The sequence below is a fragment of the Hyperolius riggenbachi genome, chromosome 11 (assembly GCF_040937935.1).
Source record: "Hyperolius riggenbachi isolate aHypRig1 chromosome 11, aHypRig1.pri, whole genome shotgun sequence".
Lineage (NCBI taxonomy): Eukaryota > Metazoa > Chordata > Amphibia > Anura > Hyperoliidae > Hyperolius > Hyperolius riggenbachi.
Window position 1 is genome coordinate 40,297,233 of NC_090656.1, and position 15,996 is coordinate 40,313,228.

At 46.8% G+C, this 15,996-nt stretch overlaps 1 protein-coding gene across 4 annotated transcripts in view; it reads left to right on the forward strand.

The window, feature by feature from the left end:
* The window catches only part of SLC7A10 (solute carrier family 7 member 10), a 336,986-nt gene that overhangs the window by 278,645 nt on the left and 42,345 nt on the right, over positions 1-15,996 (forward strand). For all 4 annotated transcript variants that reach the window (XM_068260586.1, XM_068260587.1, XM_068260588.1 and 1 more), the window contains 3 exons: positions 2,458-2,609; positions 7,030-7,155; positions 12,564-12,717. In XM_068260586.1, coding sequence (XP_068116687.1) covers positions 2,458-2,609; positions 7,030-7,155; positions 12,564-12,717 — 432 coding nt within the window. The remainder of the gene's footprint in view (positions 1-2,457; positions 2,610-7,029; positions 7,156-12,563; positions 12,718-15,996) is intronic.

Below are 15,996 nucleotides of genomic sequence, written 5' to 3' on the forward strand. Positions count from 1 at the left end.
AAACAAAAGAGACTCCAGCCCTGGTGAGCCCATTTAGAGCTCAATACATGTGATGGCAGGTAGGCCCAAATGTAAGGTGGCATTTAGACACCATTGTACGACCATATTCCCTACCAACCAAACCCCTTAGACCAGCAGAAGGGGGTGCTCTGCATAAACCCAATTTATACGCTATACAGGGAGCCTGCGCACCGGGAGGCAGGTGAGTGCGGGAGCTGCGGGAGACAGCTGGTAGGTGGCAAAAAATCAAAAATTTCTGCAGCAAAACGCAGACAGGTCCTATGAGGTGAGGACGAAAAAGAAAAGACAGCGAGCACCTCCTCTATTCTCTATTTAAATATTTACTGGTCCTATGGGGTAGGGGGGCGGGACCACTACCCAGTGTGCTGCCAAGGAGGCATAAGGAAAGACAAAAAACATGGCCTTTTGGACCAGAATGGGATTACGGCATTGACACTCATGAGTTGAAAGCATTAGCCTGTGTCCTGGTCTTGCTTAGAACATGACAAATACTTGCTGTGAGTGTTATACTTATAAAATCACAACATAGGCTGGCTTGGGTATACTAAATAGACAGTAGATGGCACTATATCAATAAAATCTCCAAAATGTCAGTTTTTTGTTTCTCTGTGTGTATTGTCCTTTGTATATGTTATTGTTATTATTCATTTATATAGCACTAACATTTTTTGCAGCACTTTACAGAGTACATAGTCATGAAACTGGCTTTCCTCAAAGGAGCTCACAATTTACTCCTAGCATAGCCATTAGTGTAATGTCCTACCAAATTATTATTATGTATTTATATAGCACTGACATTTTCTGCAGCACTTTGAGGAGTGCATAGTCATGTCACTGACTGTCCTCAGAGGAACTCACAGTCTAATTCTATCATAGTCAAAGTCTAATGTATTACCGTATTATTATTATTATTATTATTATTATTTGTATAGCAGTGACATTTTCAGCAGCACTTTATAGAGTACATAGTCAAGTCACAACACTGGCTTTCCTCAGAGGAGCTCACTATTTACTTCTAGCATAGTCATAGTGTAACGTCTTACAATATTATTATTATTATTATTATTATTATGTATTTGTATAGAACTGACATCTTCTGCAGCACTTTACAGAGTGCATAGTCACTGTACTTAGAGGAGCTCACAATCTAGTCCTACCATAGTAATGTACTACCAAATTATTATTATTATTATAAATATTATTATGTATTTATTTATATAACACTGACATCTTCTGCAGCACTTTACAGAGTACATAGTCATATTACTGATCCTCCTCAGAGGAGCTCACTATCTATTCCTACCATAGTCATAGTCTAACATTCTACCATATTATTATTATTATGTATTTTTATAGCACTGACATCTTCTGCAGCACTTTACAGAGTAAACAGTCATGTCACTGACTTCCTCAGAGGAGCTCACAATCTAATCCTACCATAGTAATATAGTAATAGTCCAATATTTTACCATAGTATTATCCAGAGGCGTCACTAGGGTTGGTGTCACCCGGTGCGGAAACTCATAGTGTCACCCCCTCCTACCCCATGAATCTCCAAACTACACCAGGTAGTAACGTTGCTTGTTATAGAGGGGGGGTATTAAAATGATCACCATGTGGCCCTGTTGGCCTCTAAACTCTGTTATAAGCTCAACAAGGAGCAGCCAGATAGGAGTAGAGCAGGAGAGAGAAGTCTATCAGACAGTAGCCTGGTCTGTATTTACATAGCCTTCTCCACTCTCCCTTAGCCTGGATCATGGTGTCACCCCCTCTGCTGGTGACACCTGGTGTAGTCCGCACCTACCGCACCTCCCTAGTGACGCTACTGGTATTATTATGTTTATATAGCACTGACATCTTTTGCAGCACTTTACAGAGTACACAGTCATGTCACTGACTGTCCTCAGAGGAGCTCACAATCTAATCCTACCATAGTCCTAATCCAATAGTTTACCATAGTATTATTATGTGTTTACTAGTTTACCTAAGCCCATTTAAAAACATGCTCTAGGTAGTGATACCACCGCCGTTGCATGTTAGTGCGCATGCGTGCACCCGGCGCGCACGCACCCGTCAGCTCGTGTGCGTGCACACCCGTCCGCTTGCCCAGCTCACTGGCCCCGTCCTGCAGTCACAACTGCTGTCCGGGTCCGTGCTGTGCACATGCGCAGTAGCAAAAAGCACGGACCCAGCTGCACATGGACAGCGTGACGCAGGGACACAGTGGTTTTATTATGGAGGATATAACACTGACATATTCTGCAGCAGTTTACAGAGCACATAGTCATGTCACTAGCTGTCCTCAGAGGGGCTCACAATCTAATACTACCATAATCATAGTTAGTTATATAGCACTGACATCTTGTGAGACTTGTATTTGCAGCCAGCAGAAGCATTGGCTACAGTGGACACTTGCTCACTCTCAGTCTTTTGCAGATTTCTCCTCCTGTGGAGCGCAGTTCTCATTATGTACCCCACCAGCCTGGCAGTCATTGCACTGACTTTCTCCAACTACGTCCTGCAGCCGGTGTTCCCTGACTGTATACCGCCGTACGATGCCACACGGGCGCTCTCATTAGTCTGTTTATGTAAGTATAAACTTGCAGCAAATCTGTATAGCTGGAGCAGTGATGGTCTCATTTCAGAGGCTTCTAAGGGCCCCTCTCCGCGGGTGTTTGTCTCTGAGATGTTGGAGACGTGTTGATAGTATACATCCCGTTCCCTCTATCTGTGTATGGCTGAGGGGTTTCGCATGCGTACTGCAAAAAAATGCTGCTGACCCTCCATTTCTTTGCTTGCACGTGAATTTGGAAGCAGCGTATTGATCTGCAATAGACTGCGATTCACCATCCAAATTCATTGCACAGAATTGCTTTGAACTGCATTTAAAGGACACCTGAGGTGAAAATAAACTAATCAAATAAATAATTGTATCTATCCTCCTTTTCCTAAGAATGACTTTTTAATATATTCCACAGTTTAATTTTATACTAGCTGATGACCCGGTGTTGCCCGGGTATGTATTTGGCTGGTGTTGGCTCCACCCATTTTTCCTAACCCTAACACACAGTTACTCAATGACCAAGTTTGTGAGCTTTGGGGTTTTTGGCATCAATCATTTGTATATTCCCATAGAAATTAAATCAGATTGGCTGTTTGTGGCTCCTCCCCTCTCCAGCATTTGAACCCCAGTCAACCAATGACCAACTGTAGCAGGTTTGAGGCATCTGCTATTAACAGTGTAAAAATGGCAGCAATTTAAATATTCCCCTTGAAAATCAACAGGTGAATTTTGATTGGCTATTATAGGCTCCACCCACCTCCCTGAATATTAATTCCAGTCACCCAGTGACCATCTGGGCGAAGTTTGAGAACCCTGCCATTAACCGTGTAAGAATGGCTGCAGTTTATATTTTCCCTGTGAAATGTGTTTTTGGCTCCACCCACTTTTTGTAACCTTGACACACAGTCACTCAATGACCAAGTTTGTCAGCTGTTGGGTTCCTGGCATCAAAAATGTGTGAATGGATGCAGTTTATCCACCAAGGAAATCTGATTGGCTGTTTGTGGCCCTGCCCCTTTAGTGAATTTGGACCCCAGTCACCCACTGAATGAATGTAGCAAGTTTGAAGCCTCTGCCATTAACAGTGTAAGAATGGCAGCAGTTTAAATATTCCCCTTGAAAATCAATAGGTGCATTTTGTTTGGCTGTTGTAGGCTCCATCCACTTTCCTGAATATTAATCTCATTTACCCAGTGACCAAGTGTGCCAAGTTTGAAAACCCTGCGATTAAAAGTGTAAGAATGGCTGCAGTTTTTATTTTCCCATTGAAAATGAACGGCTGAAATTTGTTTGGCCGTTTAATGCTCCGCCCACTTTTCCTGGATTTGTATCCTCAGCCATAAGTGACCAACTGTGCCAAGTGTGGGGACTCTGGCTTGATTACTGTGAGAATGGCAGCCTTTTACATTTCTCCATTGACATGAATGGGTGAAAATCTGATTAGCTGTTTGTAGCTCCGCCCAGGTGTGCAGGGGGGACGCGAGACATATAATCCCAGTGAGTAAGGGATCTGTGTACCAGGTTTCTTTCAAATCGGTCAAGCCGTTTTCGAGTGATTGCGGCACATACACACATACATCCGATGTTATATATATATAGATTTAAATCTACTTTTTAAGTTTTTACTGTTTGATACTTTTTGCTCAATGATACATGCATTGAAGTATGCCAGAGGCAAAATCTGTGAACTATTGACCCTTTTTATCTCTTTCCTGCTCTCGGAAGCCATTTCCTGCTAGGAAAGTTTTTTATAGTTGTAATTTCTTATCAGTGAGGGTCACACTGTAGTCTGACCCAGTCCTGACTCAGACAGGAACTGCCACTTACACACCTAATGTTTAACTCTTTCAGGAAGAGAAGGAAAAAAAGGAACACAGTTATTTGTGAGCTAGGCACTGTACATACACATGTCTATCTCATCATGTCACATGTCACCTTGGGTATCCTTTAAGGGATAATTCCATGCAGTAATATACAGGGGGGTCTCACTTTAGGGCATGGGTAGGGAACCTACAGCTCGGGAGCCATATGTGGCTCTTTTGATGGCTACATCTGGCTCACAAACAAATCAGTAGGAGTTGATTCACCACCGCTACAGTGCTCAAGCAGCGCAGCTTAGTGTGGCAGCGCAAGTAAAATTTTAAAAGTAGGCCCGCTACTTCTGTAGTGTGCACTACTTACTTACTTGCGCTACCCCAAAACAGCTGCTCCAACTGACTCACTCTGGGCCCTGTCAGGTCCAGTGCCTTTGCAGGACGAGATCCCCATGCTTTGATTGGCCCAATAGGCTGTCTGTCACTTGACAGGCAGCCTATTGGGCCAAAGTGCGGGGATCTCGTCCTACAAGTGAATCAACCCCCAAGTCAGCTAGCTAATTGTACAAGCAGTTAGGCCTAGTGCACACCAAAAACCGCTAGCAGATCTGCAAAACGCTAGCGGTTTTGGAAGCGATTTTTCTTATTATTATGAAGCATTTTGCGGTTTTGTGTAGCGTTTTTTAGTTAAATTTTTGGTAGCGTTTTTGTGTAGCAGATTACAGATATTGTTACAGTAAAGCTGTTACTGAACAGCTACTGTAACAAAAAAGCCTGGAAAACCGCTCTGATCTGGTGTTTTATCAAGCGTTTTGCGTTTTTCCTATACTTAACATTGGAGGCAGAAATGCCTCAGAAATCCAAAAAATGCTGCCGCCCGGGAGTTTGCGTTTCAGCTAAAACCGACCCGCTCTGGTGTGCACCAGCCCATTGAAATACATTACCCAAGCGTTTCCTCAGCCGCAAGCGTTCCTAAAAACGCAACCAAACTGCTCTGGTTTGCACTAGGCCTACGTCTGTATTTCTCCTGTCTGGCTCTTGGGGAAATTGCTGATGTTGCTGAAACCCAAGAGAGGCTGAAGACATGTCTGACACCATGGCAACAAGGGGTTTGAAACATATGGTATGGCTCTCACGGAAATACATCTCAAAATATGTGGCGTTTATGGCTCTCTCAGCCAAAAAGGTTCCTGATCCCTGCCTTACAGTGTCTTTTTTTATGCAGATGAATCTGCAGTGTCGGTCGGCAACCAGCTGAGAGCAGCTGTCGGCAAAGAGGAATTGCACGCTATGGGCTTGATTCACTAAGACAGAGTGCATGCCTTACCAAAGTTAACACGCCTTATGAGAGTCAACACACCTTATCAGAGTAGCATAGCGAGCACTACAAACTTATGCCTGCTAATTGGCAATGACGAGAGCTCCACTCGTCCTGCCCTGAGCCTCTGCTGGTCCAATCACTTTAAAGGACATTATCCCTGCACTTTGATTGGCCCAATAGGATGCCTGTCACTTGACAGGAAACTTAGCAGGCAGCCTATTGGGCCAATCAAAGTGCGGGGATTATTATTATTATTATTATTTAGTATTTATATAGCGCCAACATATTACGCAGCGCTGTACAGTGTATATATATATATCTTGTCACTAACTGTCCCTCAAAGGAGCTCACAATCTAATCCCTACCATTGCCATATGTCTATATTATGTAGTGTAAGTACAGTAGTCTAGGGCCAATTTTAGGGGTAGCCAATTAACTTATCCGTATGTTTTTGGAATGTGGGAGGAAACCGGAGTGCCCGGAGGAAACCCACGCAGACACGGAGAGAACATACAAACTCTTTCCAGATAGTGCCCTGGCTGGGATTTGAACCAGGGACCCAGTGCTGCAAGGCGAGAGAGCTAACCACTACGCCACCGTGCTGCCCGGAAGGATTATGTCCTTTAAAGTGATTGGACAGGGAAGGACAAGTGGAGCTCATTGCCAATTATAAGGCATAAGCTTGCTATGCTACTCTGATAAGGTGTGTTTACTCTGATAAGGTGTACTAACTATGATAAGGCGTGTTAACTCTCATAAGGCATATTAACTTCGATAAGGCATGCTATTTGTCTTAGTGAATCAAGCCCAATGTGCCATAAAAAGCAGCACTGTCATCATTATTTTTCCTGCAATGGGAAAACACACATTGCACTCTTTGTGGCAGGACAGGAACTGCACACAAGTGGGTGGGGGGAGGAGACAGGAACTGGGGGGGGGGATGGGGGCAGGAGCTGCACACAGGGGGGGGAGGAAGCACACACAAGGCACCATTTTTTTTTATTAGCAACTCTGCACCTCAGGACCGGGGTCCCCTCAGCCCCCTATGACTTTCTGCAGAGGGTTGGCATTAGGTCCGCCCCTCACACCTCCCAACAGGAAGTGCATGTGAATGGCCCAATTCCAAGCTTCATACAATTTGCAATACAATTGCTTGCATGCTGGAATTTTTAGCATGTCACTGATCATCTGTATATGTACAGTGCTTTGGAAACAGGCACACAGACCGGAGTTTTGAGGTAGGAGGTGTGTCCTGTGCTTGTTGTGGGCTGACCGATGTGCTGTATAACGCCAGGTCTCTCTCCTCGCAGTGCTGCTGACCTGGGTAAACAGCTCGAGTGTCCGATGGGCGACGCGGATTCAGGACATCTTCACAGCTGGGAAGCTTCTGGCGCTGTGCCTTATTATAGTAGTCGGTTTTATGCAAATATTTAAAGGTACGGGACGTTTTATTGCTGCTTTACAATTTGCATGTATGAATACAAATGTTTGAATTATAATGCACCAGTTCAGGCTCCTGTGTCATATGTTTTGTTTTATATTCTTATAAGGGAATTGGAAAATGCCTGCTGTGCAAATTGATGGATCCTAATCCTCACAAACCTCCTACTGTCTGCTCCCTCCCCATATCCATCCTCACCCAACACACCCCCCCCCCCCCCCCAGCAGTCAGTGTGTAGCACTGTTTAACCACTTAAGCCCTCGGTCGTTTTCACTTTATGCATCCGAGCAATGTTCACCTCCCATTCATTCGCCTATAACTTTATCACTACTTATCACAATAAACTGATCTATATCTTGTTTTTCCACCACCAATTACGCTTTCTTTGGGGGGTACATTTTGCTAAGAGCTACCTTACTGTAAATACATTTTAACAGTAAGAATAAGAAAAAAACTGAAAGAATTCATTATTTCTCAGTTTTCGGCCATTATAGTTTTAAAATAATACATGCCTCCATAATTAAAACCCACGTATTGTATTTGCCCATTTGTCCCGGTTATTTGACCGTTTAAATTATGTCCCTATCACAATGTATGGCGACAATATTTCATCTTTACATAGATATTTAAAAAGTTTAGACCCTTAGGTAAATATTTGTGTTTTGTTTTTTTTATTGTAATGTTTCTTTTTATTATTATTAAACATTTTATGTGGGGATTTTTGAGAGGGTGGGATGTAAATAGTATTTGTTTGGGGTAAATATATGTGTATTTTTAATTTTTTTTACATTTAGATGTAGTTTTACTTTTACTTTTAACCTTGAGTTTGTTTACATGACGTCACTCTAAGCGTACAATGTAGCTTAGAGGGACATAGGACATCAGAAAAAGCAAAGCTTCTGAGAGGAGCTGTCGCTTTTTCTGCGGGGGGAGAGGAATCAGTGATCGGGCACCATGGCCCGATTCATTGATTCCTGGGCTAACGAACCACGGGCCCTCTCATCTGCCCCCCTCCTAACTAAACTGTATAAGGAGCTACAAATGAATTAAAATATGCAAACACTAGTGCACATGACCTGTAGGCAGGGCCGGGCCGAGGCATAGGCTGGAGAGGCTCCAGCCTCAGGGCGCAGTGTAGGAGGGGGCGCACAATTCATTCAGCTGTCATTCCTAATTGTGTATAAAGCAGAAAGAAATAAGAAAAGGGGATACATAGCAGTGACTGCAGGCCAGAGAACTAGATATTAAGGTGTTGGGGAGGTTGTGGGCCCTGTGGCCCTCTTAGTCTAACAGCAATCAGTGTGTGACAGCTGGGGTGGGAGGGATGGAGGGGCGCACTTTGGTGTCTCAGCCTTGGGTGCTGGAGGACCTTGTCCCTGCTCTGCCTGTAGGGGCCCCGAGCACTGCCACTGCTGGGGATTATTATTTTATTCTTTATAAAGACATTCCCTGAAAAAGATTTATACAAAGATGCTGGCCAGCCTTCCTGTTCGCTGCACACTATTTTGGCAGTTGTACGGAGCAACTGCCATTCACTAAGTGGTTTTAAAAATAAAGAAAACCCTGAGAACCCCCCTCCCGCCCATTTGAAGAAGATGGGCTAGTCCAAAATCTGTCGGTAATGTCAGATTTCTACTACTTTTTTGTTGGAGCTGAGCAGCTTCTATAACAAAAACGCTCGGAAAATTGCTCTGTTCTAGCGCTTTTCAGAGCGATTTTCCACTTTCCTATATTCCTACATTGAGGCTGAATCACCTCAGAAATCAGTAGAAATGCTGCAGGACCTGCGTTTGCGTTTGGGAGAAAATCACAACGCTCTGGTGTGATCCTTCCCATTCAAATACATTAGCCAAGTGCTTTTAAAAGCGGTCAGAAGCGCTCTTGGTGTTCAGCAGCCCTTAATATGAAGGTAAATGAAGGAGGATAGACAGGACCAGTTTGGTTTGAATAATAAAACAGCATATTTTTCTTATGAAATCTTTATGGTATGCATGACTAAGGATGTGCCGGGGGTCTGATTAGTGGTGTGACAGGGGCGTGGCTTAAAGAGAGTCTGAAGCGAGAATAAATCTCGCTTCAGGCCTCATAGATAGCAGGGGCATGTGTGCCCCTGCTAAAACGCAGATATCCCGCGGCTTAATGGGGGCCCCTTCACCCCCAAATCCCCTCGGTGCAGCGGGGGAGCGCTTCCTGGTTGGGGCAGGGCTAACCGTCGCAGCCCTGCCCCACGCGCGTCTGTCAGTGCGTATCTCCGCCTCTCCCCCGCCCCTCTCAGTCTTCCTTCACTGAGAGGGGCGGGGGAGAGGCGCCGATGCGCCGCTGATAGACGCGACTGGCGGCAGGGCTGCAGCCATTAGCCCTGCCTCCAGGAAGAGGAAATATACGACCAATTTTACGACCAACGATTGCGGGGGTGGGTTTGGGGGTGAAGGGACCCCCGTTTAGCGGCGCGATAGCGGGGGTTTAGCAGGGGCACACATGCCTCTGCTAACTATGAGCTCTGAAGCGAGATTTATTCTCGCTTCAGAGTCTCTTTAAGTGTCTGTTTTTCTAACCTCAAAAAGTTGGGAGTTATGTTTAAGAGTAACAGCCATGATAGGCAGGGGCAGTTTTAAGTAAAATTAAATGGGGCCGCTCACATTTTCATACTGTACTGACAGTAAACTTCTGACCTCGACTGTCCCTGACTTGTGGGGCCCCTAAGGCCCTTTGTGCCCTGAGAAATTGCCCAGTTTGACCCTATATAAGCACTGGCCCTGATGATAGGTCAGGCTGACTAACAGAGCAAACACTCTCCCTGTAACTCCAGGGGCTGTGTCAGGCTGGGAGTGAGCAGGCAGCTGCTGGTCACTGAGAGGCCAGGCTCTATAAACTGCTGCAGTGGATGTTTTATAAAACTTTGAGGGCCCTTTCACACTGGGGCGGTGTGGTGTGGTAAAGCTACTGCACTCCATAACAGCCTAATGAAAGTCTATCCAGAGGCAGACAGCAGTGGTGAATCTGCTGGGCACAGGCAGCTATACATCAATTATTTCACCATATTGAAGCAATCTGTACTTCTTATCCATTTCAACCGATTTTCCAATCAACCGCTTCTATTTCAACCATTTTTTCCAATCCAAATGATCATCAAACGATCAGTATTTGTATTGTTCACAGCCAATTTGGGACATAAACAAGGTTTATTTTCTGTCAATCCTATCTTCTGGGGCATTGCCAGCCCCAAAGATCAGTGGCACTTGCCCCAGATCTATTTTGTGGTGCCCCAGGTGTTCCCCAGGCAGAGAAGAGCCACCACAGCACCTGGCATGGCACCACAGTACCTGGCATGGCACCACAGCACCCAGCATGGCACCACAGCACCCAGCATGGCACTACACAGCACCCAGCATGGCACTACACAGCACCTAGCATTGGCACCACAGCACCCAGCATGGCACTACACAGCACCCAGCATGGCACTACACAACACCTAGCATTGGCACCACAGCACCCAGCATGGCACCACAGCATCCAGCATGGCACTACACAGCACCTAGCATTGGCACCACAGCACCCAGCATGGCACCACAGCACACAGCAATAGGGGTATGCTGGGTGCTATGGAGCCTCTATGTGGGCATATTGGGTGCTGTGATGCCTTTATGGGGGCATGCAGGGAGCTGGGGTTCTTCTTTGGGAGCATGCTGGGAGTTGTGATGCATCAATGGGTGGGTATGCTGGGTGCTGTGGTGCCTCTTTGGGAGCATGTTGGGTGCTCTGGTGCCATTCTGGGTGCTGTAGTGCCTTTATGGGGGCATGCAGGGAACTGTGGTTCTTCTATGGGGGCATGCTGGGAGTTGTGGTGCCTCAATGGGAGGCCTGTGGGAGCATGGTAGGAGGTCCACTAGAAGGTCAGGGAATGATATGTGGGGACTGGGAGCAGGTCAGCAGAAAGCCAGACCAGCCAGAACAGAAGCTAGGTAACTCTGCCTAGTTATGTTTAAGTGACACTGCCTATTTATATGATATGCTGCTTTTTTGTTTTATGTTAACCACCCTGGCGTTCTGATTAAATCGCCAGGGTGGCTGCGGGAGGGTTTTTTTTAAATAAAAAAAAAACTATTTCATGCAGCCAACTGAAAGTTGGCTGCATGAAAGCCCACTAGAGGGCGCTCCGGAGGCGATCTTCCGATCGCCTCCGGCGCCCAGAATAAACAAGGAAGGCCGCAATGAGCGGCCTTCCTTGTTTTGCTTATATCGTCGCCATAGCGACGAGCGGAGTGACGTCATCGACGTCAGCCGACGTCCTGACGTCAGCCGCCTCCGATCCAGCCCTTAGCGCTGGCCGGAACTTTTTGTTCCGGCTGCGCAGGGCTCAGGCGGCTAGGGGGGCCCTCTTTCGCCGCTACTCGCGGCGAATCGCCGCAGAGCGGCGGCGATCAGGCAGCACACGCGGCTGGCAAAGTGCCGGCTGCGTGTGCTGCTTTTTATTTCATCAAAATCGGCCCAGCAGGGCCTGAGCGGCAGCCGCTGGCGGTGTTGGACGAGCTGAGCTCGTCCAGACCGCTCAGCTGGTTAATGGAGAGGAGGGCTTCATCCAACATTTTGCTAGGCAGGCCTACTAAGACCGCAGTTAAGTTCATGTAAATTTGGCTCCACCCATGACCATATCCACATTCCGAATGATCACACTCATCTTTCGGCTGTAGTGTCCTAAAGTGCCCCAGATCCTAGTAACGCCCCTGCCCATCTTACTAACCTAATCGCTCGGATCATTATTTGCTGAAATTTGGATTCACGCTGTCCCCACCAAACTCTGACCAATCCCATCGCTGAGTTTCACAGAAAGAGAATTCCTGTTCATATCTCAATTAGTAGGCACCTCAAAAAAACACCTGTGAGTAAAAATAAGCAAAAAAGCAAACAAAAAAAACAAATAATTACCTCGGAGGGGGGGCTTCTGAATCCTAACTAGGCTTTCCCTTGTCCTCCTCGGCCATCTTGATCCAGCGCTGGTACCCGGGAACGAATGTCAGCAATAACAACATAATTTGCCAGCGCAGGCATTTGTGAGCGCAGCTTTAAGCTCGGGTTCCGGCAGAAATAGCCGAACCCAATCAGGTCCGCTCTACTGTGCAGGTGCAGACGGCTCACGCAGTAGAGTGGACACGATCGGGATCAGCAAATATCTGCCGTAGCCCGAGCGTAAAGCTGCTAGTGCGACTGAATGCATTGCTGACAATCGGACTTTCGGGGGTCTCAGCAGCGCTGGATCACCTCTGCTGAGGACAGGGAATGCCTCTTTAGGATCCAGAGGCTTCCCCTCCTGAGGTAAGCACCCCCTAGGGGCACTTTTTTCCCTTCAGGTACACTTTAAGCAGACCTGGCCAAGCGCTTAAATCATTATTTTCTCATCTATAGGAAACTATGAAGAGTTGAAGCCAAGCAATGCATTTAATTTCTGGATGACCCCCACGGTGGGGCAGTTGGCGCTGGCCTTCTTGCAGGGCTCTTTTGCTTTCAGTGGCTGGAACTTTCTGAATTATGTGACAGAAGAGCTGGTTGATCCTAGAAGGTGAGTGACAACGTTATGGAGTCATAGGAGGTTGTGGGACTTGCAGGTTACATCGGAAGCTTCATTAACGTCCTTAAAGGGAAAGTACACCTTCATAAAAAGCTTCTCAAATTAGAATTCTGGAACCCCTTGGAGGGAATGCCCACCCATATGCCATCCCTAACTGCATGGAACCAGCGCTGACCTATCTTTGTGTGTCTGTCAGGCCCTAAGTCACATGACTGTCACATGGCTGTGGGCTGGGCTTTCCCGTTTTGCATACTGTCACACTTTCATCCTTTTTTCTGGGCAGTGCCCTTCTCTGGGGGGAGGAGATATGCAGCCACGCCCATATTTTCTTGCTGAAAGTAGGTGCAAATCACATGACCAGAGGCACTACAGGCAAAAATAACGATATTTCCACTGTTTAATTCATCTTTACATGCTGCGGGGAAAGTGATTATTTCTAGGAATGTTCAATTGAGACACAAATGATTTTTAATTCATGCTGGAATTATGCAAATGTTGTATGTAAATGTATGCAGCTTGCCGACCGCCCACAGCCGATGGGCGCCGCTAAGGGCTGGGCCCAAACAACCGCAATACGCCCATCGGCGGCGGCAGCCGGCGTGGCTATGCGGCGATCGCGTCATTCGCCGGCAAAAGGCTCCGCCCCCCTCGCGCAGTAACCCGCCGGCCGTTCGGAAGCGCTGGCGGGTTACTAGCTACCGGATCGCCGCAAGTAAAGCGTATAATACGCGTTGTAATGTATACAAAGCATATTATACAGGCTGCCTCCTGCCCTGGTGGTCCACCAGGGCAGGCTGCAGCCACGCAGGTAAGCACCCAAGCACACTGATCTGCCCCCCCCTTCCCTCTGATCACCCACAGCACCCCTCAGACCCCCCCCCCCCCCCCACTGCCCACCCCTCAGACCCCTGTTTGCACCCAATCACCCATCAATCACTCCCTGTCACTATCTGTCAGCGCTATTTTTTAATTAGTCCCTAAACTGCCCCCTGGGGGCTCCTGATCACCCCCCACACTCTCAGATCCTCCCCAGACCCCCCTTCCCGTGTACTGTATACATCTATCCTCCCCTGTAATCACCTGTCAATCATCTGTCATTCACCTGTCAATCCCCCATTAATCACCCGTCAATCACCACCTGTCACTGCCACCTATTAGATCAGACCCTAACCTGCCTCTTACGGGCATCTGATCACCCTCCCACACCATCAGATCGCCCGCAGACCTACCCTCAGATCACCTCCAAAGTGCATTGTTTGCATCTGTTCTGCCATCTAATCACCCACTGATCACCCATCAATCACCCCCTGTCACTGCTACCCATCAGATCAGACCCCTATCTGCCCCTAGGGCACCCAATCACCCGCCCACACCCTCAGAACGACCTCAGTCCGCCCCCCCCCCCCAGACCTGCACCCCTGTGTACTGTATACATCTATCCTTCCCTGTAATCACCTGTCAATCACCTGTCATTCACCCGTCATTCACCCGTCAATCACCCATCAATCTCCCATCAATCACCACCTGTCACTGCCACCTATCAGATCAGACCCTAACCTGCCTCTTACGGGCATCTGATCACCCTCCCACACCATCAGATTGCCCGCAGACCAAGGCTCAGATCACCTCCCATGTGCATTGTTTACATCTGTTTTGCCATCTAATCACCCATTGATCACCCACCAATCACCCCCTGTCACTGCTACCCATCAGATCAGACCCTAATCTGCCCCTTGGGCACCCAATCACCCACCCACACCCTCAGAACGCCCTCAGACCCCAGCCCTGATCACCTCGCCAGTGCATTGCTTGCATCTATTCCCCCCTCTAATCATACCTTGAGACACCCATCAATCACCCCCTGTCACCACCTGTCACCCCCTAGCACACCTACCCATCAGATCAGGCCCTAATTTGCCTCGTGTGGGCTCTTGATCACTCAGCCAAACCCTCAGATCCCCCTTAGACCCCCTTCCGATCACCTCCCCAGTGCATTGATTGCATCTATTTTCCCCTCTAACCACCCCCTGAGACACCCATCAATCACCTCCTGTCACCCCCCTAGCACTCCTATCCATCAGATCAGGCCCAATACAACCTGTCATCTAAGAGGCCACCCTGCTTATGACCGGTTCCACAAAATTCGCCCCCTCATAGACCACCTGTCATCAAAATTTGCAGATGCTTATACCCCTGAACAGTCATTTTGAGACATTTGGTTTCCAGACTACTCACGGTTTTGGGCCCCCAAAATGCCAGGGCAATATAGGAACCCCACAAGTGACCCCATTTTAGAAAAAAGACACCCCAAGGTATTCCGTTAGGTGTATGATAAGTTCATAGAAGATTTTATTTTTTGTCAAACGTTAGTGGAAATTGATTTTTATTGTTTTTTCTTTTTTTACAAAGTGTCATTTTCCACTAACTTGTGACAAAAAATAAAATCTTCTATGAACTCACCATACACCTAACTGAATACCTTGGGGTGTCTTCTTTCTAAAATGGGGTCACTTGTGGGGTTCCTATACTGCCCTGGCATTTTAGGGGCCCTAAACCAAGAGGAGTAGTCTAGAAACCAAATGCCTCAAAATGACCTGTGAATACGACGTTGGGCCCCTTAGCGCACCTAGGCTGCAAAAAAGTGTCACACATGTGGTATCGCCGTACTCAGGAGAAGTAGTATAATGTGTTTGGGGTGTATTTTTACACATACCCATGCTGGGTGGGAGAAATCTCTCAGTAAATGGACAATTGTGTGTAAAAAAAATCAAAACATTGTCATTTACAGAGATTTTTCTCCCACCCAGCATGGGTATGTGAAAAAAAGACATTCCAAAACACATTATACTACTTCTCCTGAGTACGGCAATACCACATGTGTGGCACTTTTTTGCAGCCTAACTGCGCTAAGGGGCCCAAAGTCCAATGAGCACCTTTAGGCTTTACAGGGGTGCTTACAATTTAGCACCCCCCAAAATGCCAGGACAGTAAACACACCCCACAAATGACCCCATTTTGGAAAGTAGACACTTCAAGGTATTCAGAGAGGGGCATAGTGAGTCCGTGTCAGATTTCATTTTTTTGTTGTCACAAGTTAGCAGAAATGGAAACTTTTTTTTTTTTTTTTGTCTCAAAGTGTCATTTTCTGCTAACTTGTGACAAAAAATAAAATCTTCGATTAACTCACCATGCCTCTCAGTGAATACTTTGGGATGTCTTCTTTCCAAAATGGGGTCATTTGGGGGGTATTTATACTATCCTGGAATTTTA